The following is a 5,189-nucleotide window of genomic DNA, read 5'->3' as shown; positions in this document are numbered from 1 at the left end:
TCATGACTAGAAGAGGCCCTAGATATTATCTAGCCAGCCTCCCCTGTGCAGGCGGGAAGACAGAAGTCCACTGAGGGAAACCACTGGGTTCTGAGGCTGAACAGATATGCTGCAGAACCAGGACAAATTGCCAAACCACCGGGTCCTTTCCTTGCCAATATTGTCTCCCTCCCGCATCTATACCTTCATCAGAATTATGCAAATTTGGAGTCTCTAAAGTATTGGGCATCAGGGAGCCAAGGGTACCCCATTCCTTGGCCTCTCTCAGCAGTAGCTGAGACAGTGGAAGCTTGCAGCACAGAACAAACTTGTTCCTCCTGCAGCTTCTTCGGTGTGGCCTGGGACCAGGAACCAAATGCCATCTCTAACAGTTCTATGACTCTAGGAATCTGAAACATCATCATCGTGCTTTTTACAGGGTATTAGATTGCATTTTATCTCATGACTGGCTTGAGATCTTTCTGAGCAAAGGGCATCTCACTTCTATCTCAATTTCTACTTGCTAGGAGCTCAGTAGTACTGCGATAAATGAACAAATGAGCTTGGTTTCAGAACGGCTGGATCTGAGTCTTGGATGAGGCTCTAATTCCCACCTTGGCCAGCACACAAGTCAAACAGTTGGTGCTTGGCACATAGTGAATGATGGTCCCCACACATCAGAGGGTGTGCGAGCTGCAGGCTCTGCATTTCCTCAGACCTCGTTTCTCCTTGGCTCCCTAGGGTGTCATAGTAACCATAGCACACAAAGTGCAAAATGCCTAGAAGAGCAGTAGGGTGAAGCAGTAGTTGAAGCAGGAGGGTGGAGACCCCTGAAGGCCTGGGTGGGTGTGATCTGGGCCTGAGCCTCCCTGCCTGCTCTTTCTACTCTGTCACTACCCAGCCCTGCCTCCCAAGCCTAGCTTTGGGCCTTAGAATTCTCTCTTGGGACTTCTCTCCTCCCCAGGCCTGGCTCTTGGCTTCCTGCCCAGCTGCCATGGTAACAGGTTCCAGGGTGACAAAGGATATTACTGGGTCCTATTTCTTCCTGGTCCTGTTGGTGAGGATTTTCAGATCACAGAGACTGAGCTGCTCTGCATCCTGGGCTCTTTCTGTGTACTCATTCAGAGTGAATTCAAACTTCCATCCCTGACAGCAAGACCATGTGTACCAGCCTGACCACTTGTGAGTGGAAGAAAGTTTTCTATGAGAAGATGGAGGTGGCAAAGCCAGCTGACAGCTGGGAACTCATCATAGACCCCAACCTCAAGCCCAACGAGCTGGCCCCTGGCTGGAAGCAGTATCTGGAGCAACATGCCTCAGGCAGGTAAGCAGCCCAGGGGGGAGAGAACTACAGGCAGCCTTGGGGACATCTCCCAAGGGGAGTCAAAGATATACCGAGAGCCTGGTCCTGGGGTTGCTCAAGTTAGGGGGCAGAGAAGGAACTTCCAAGTGGGTCAAAGAGATATGGGTTCTAATCCCAGCTATACCGCCGACTCCCTGCGTGATCTTCACAAATTGTGCTCTGTCTTTGGGTCTTGGTTTTCTACAATAAACAAAGAACTATAATGTCCCTACAATCTCTGACACTTCAGATGTTTTCACATTTTCATAACCTCGTAAGGAATGGTGGGGACTGAGGGGAGGAGGCCATAAGGTCCACTGAGAAAAACTTTAGCTTAGGGTTAGAGCCTGTGCTCTGGTCCTAGGTCTGTTTAGTCAACTCAGTCCCATTTGATCTGAATACAAAAACATTTATTGTCCATATGCTATGTTCTGGAACCTGCCTTGGCAGCTAACTAATTCTATGAACTTGTGCAAGTCCTTTCCCTTCATGGGTCTCAGTTTTCACATCTTGCAAAACCAGGAAGCTGGCCTTAGATGATCAGTTAAGACCCTTCTGGCTCTATTGTCTACGGTCAATAGACAATAACAAAAAGACTTAGCTTTGGGCATGATTTCCCCTTAGGTTCTTAAAGCCCAACATCTTGTACTTTATAGGAACCTCATGACTTCCATGGTGCAAAGTGTCCTTGAGTGTAAGGGGTCATATCTATATGAAGCCACATGCCTCTCCTTCTAGACTGTGATTTGGGGTCAGGACCACTGAATTCCCTGCCCAGCTGCCTCAAACTCATCTTCAGGGCCTGTGCAGGCCTCTTCCTAAGTCTACTGAGTCTCTAGGTCCCCAGGGAGGCCAACAGGTGGCTGTGCTCTAGGGGTGTGGACACGCAGGCCTTAGACACACAGACTGGGTGATTCATGCATATTTGTATGGTGGAGCCAGCTGCTGAGGGTGGCAATAGGAGGCAGGCTGGGGGTGGGGAGCTTATGTTTGTACTCTTGTTCTAGGACGTGTAAATATTAGAGTGAACTTGTATTTGGGACAAAATATAGAGAGGTAGACCCTGGTTGGTTTATTTCAATTCGGATCAATTCAAGAGACATTATTGTGCATCTGTTAGGTGCTGGGTCCTGGCTCTGTCTCTGGCTAGCTTTGCATACATGGATGACTCTTTCTCTCTGCTTCTGTTTCATCTCAATAAAATGAAAGGTTAATTAGAAGATCCTTAAGGTCCCCTTGCACTAGGTCTGCTCTTCTGAAATTTAAGATCTGAAGTCTAGCTTGAGGGTGAGAAAAGAACTCTGGATTGGCTTTATTAAAAAGCTGTAGAAGGAGGGGACAGAAAACACGAAGCTTCTGAGCTGGCTGTTGAGAGGAGTTCAAAGCGCTAGGAACTGGGCCCAGGGGTTTAGGGGCTGAGCTCCACAGGCTTGTGGCTGCTCCTTGCCTCAGGTCTCAGCTGGTCCTACTCCTGGCTGGTGACCTGTGACCCCCAGCTGGCTTCAAGCAGGGCTTCAGAATGGCTGCTCTTGTGCTTTTCCTGTGCACAGGCTCACTCTCCCTGTAAGTCATAGGATGCATCAATCCTAGTGCCCCACAACTCTAGTCTTACATGAGTGGGGACCCCCTTCTGACTTAGGACTAATCAGGCTGCTCTCCTGGCCAACCCTGCCTTGCACTGTGCTGGCTACTGTTCTGTGCTAATGTTGCCTGTGGGATCCAGGCCTCAGGGGCAGGTTTGGCTTCCTCTCTACCCCACAGCCTGGACTATGTGTGCTTGGCATAAAGTAGGTGCTAGGTGGTGTCTGTTGGACTGAATCGAGTTCTTCATCAGAGATTGTTTAGGCCATGCTAAACAATCTCTGGGGACCCAGAGAGAGTCAGCAGTGAGGGCAGACTGGGCCCAGTAGACCCTCGATTGTAAAGCTGTTGTAACAGGGTCCCGGAAGAGGTTCCTCTCAGGATGGGAGAAAATGTCCTGAAGGTAATGAGTGCTCCATCACTGAGGGTGTGCAAGCACTGGGTGGGGCTGAGGGAGTGGCCTGGGCTACTTGAGTCTCAGACCACTTCTTTCCACTATCCTTAAGGCTGGGACTCTAGCAGGCTGACTAGTCTAAAGTGCGGCCTGTGTGTATGTAAGTGTGCATGTATGCATGTGGGGGAGGATGCAGATTAGGATCCACTTTTCCAGGCAGGGTTGGACTGGGGTCTAAGGATGACTTATCAAGGAGTAACAGAGTATTCTTTGTGAAGGTATAAGGACCAAACTCCCCCGTCCTCTCCCTGTTGGCCCATCACCCAACCACCAGTCCATCCGATGGAGTCTTTTTTTTTTTTTTAATTTAGATTTTATTTATTTATTCATGAGAGACACAGAGAGAGGCAGAGACATGGGGGGGTGGGGTGGGCAGAGAAGCAAGCTCCCTGCAAGGAGCCTGATGTGAGACTTGATCCCAAGACTCCGGGATCATGACCGGAGCCAAAGGCAGATGCTCAACCACTGAGCCACCCAGGTGCCCTCATCTGATGGATTCTTGACAGTTATTCGATGAATAATTCTTGTTGGTCTGTGCCCAGTAGTTAGAGGCATCTCCTTTTCTCCCCAGGGCAGGCAGGATGCATCAGTGAGACCTGTAGAGGCCGGGGAGGTGTGAGTGAAAAGAGCCTTATGGGACCTCATCACCCTGCATCCACAGATGAAAAATAAGGCCCAGATTGGGGGAGTGAGCCCTGGGAAGCATACGGGTGCATGTTGTGAGTGCACTAGGCTTAGGGGGAGCGGCGGCCCCAGGAAAGTGTGCAGGAGGCAGCCTGGAGAGAGTGCTAGAAGCCAGATGGTTCCAGTGCCAGCCTCCTGAGGACACTGCTCCAGGCCCAGGGGAGCTCACGGGAAGGAGGCAGAGCCTGCGGAGCGATAAGGAACCCAGGGGAGAGCGACCGGGCAGCCTTGACCTCCAGGCACAGGTACACAGGGCCCTTCCTTCCCGGGCTCCTCCTCCAGGGCAGGCTGGCCATCCCCTGCTGGGACGGAGGCCGAGCATCTCCATCTTCCCCTCCCGCAGGTTCCACTGCTCCTGGTGCTGGCACACCTGGCAGTCGGCCCACGTGGTCATCCTCTTCCACATGTACCTGGACCGCGCGCAGCGGGCGGGCTCGGTGCGCATGCGCGTGTTCAAGCAGCTGTGCCACGAGTGCGGCACGGCGCGGCTGGACGAGTCGAGCATGCTGGAGGAGAACATCGAGGGCCTGGTGGACAACCTCATCACCAGCCTGCGCGAGCAGTGCTACGATGAAGACGGCGGCCAGTACCGCATCCACGTGGCCGGCCGCCCGGACGCGGGCCCGCACCGCCCCGAGTTCTGCGAGGCCTGCCAGGAGGGCATCGCGCACTGGAAGCCCAGCGAGAAGCTGCTGGAAGAGGAGGCCTCCACCTACGCCATCTCAGGGGCCCCCAGGCCAAGCGCCCAGGACGCTGCGGGCTACAGCTTCCTCTCCCTTCGCTGGTGCCTGGTCGGGGCCTCCGTCTGCCTCCTCCTGGTCTACCTGCAGCTCTCCTTCCGCGGCTCCGCCCTCCTGTAGGGGGGCGCTCCCGGGCTGGGGGCGGGGGGGGGGTCTGGGGCGATCCCTCCGCAGATCCACCTGTGCTCTGCACGGCTCTGTCTGGGCCTCCGTTATCCCTCTGCAGAATGGGGGCTTCGCTCCGGGGGATACTTAATGGTCTTTCCATTAAAATTTACAGGGAGGATCTAAGGAGGACGTAGGCTTGGTGGTAGCAGGAAAACCGGGGGGGGGGGGGGGGAGTAGCTTCTCCTCCCCTTTCTCCATCTCCATCGCGACCCTTCCTTTGGCTTCATGTCCATCTCCCACC

General features: G+C 53.3%; 1 protein-coding gene across 1 annotated transcript; it reads left to right on the top strand.

Annotated features, from left to right (window-relative positions):
• The first annotated feature begins 905 nt into the window (after positions 1–905).
• Positions 906–4,900, top strand: RTP2 (receptor transporter protein 2). The gene is made up of 3 exons (XM_055307676.1): positions 906–943; positions 1,133–1,303; positions 4,384–4,900. Exons 2-3 carry the CDS (start codon positions 1,140–1,142, stop codon positions 4,898–4,900), a joined length of 681 nt encoding a protein of 226 aa, XP_055163651.1. The 5' UTR covers positions 906–943; positions 1,133–1,139.
• Positions 4,901–5,189: the final 289 nt, after the last annotated feature.

The sequence above is a fragment of the Nyctereutes procyonoides genome, unplaced genomic scaffold, assembly GCF_905146905.1.
Source record: "Nyctereutes procyonoides isolate TBG_1078 unplaced genomic scaffold, NYPRO_anot_genome, whole genome shotgun sequence".
NCBI classification, from domain to species: domain Eukaryota; kingdom Metazoa; phylum Chordata; class Mammalia; order Carnivora; family Canidae; genus Nyctereutes; species Nyctereutes procyonoides.
This window is presented reverse-complemented; position numbering and strand designations above follow the sequence as displayed.

Bases quoted from the DNA above. Each gene is read 5' to 3' on its own strand.
- RTP2 (XM_055307676.1), top strand. From the start codon at position 1,140: ATGTGTACCAGCCTGACCACTTGTGAGTGGAAGAAAGTTTTCTATGAG. The intron at 1,304-4,383 runs GTAAGCAGCCCA...CCCCTCCCGCAG, and splicing joins GAGCAACATGCCTCAGGCAG to GTTCCACTGCTCCTGGTGCT.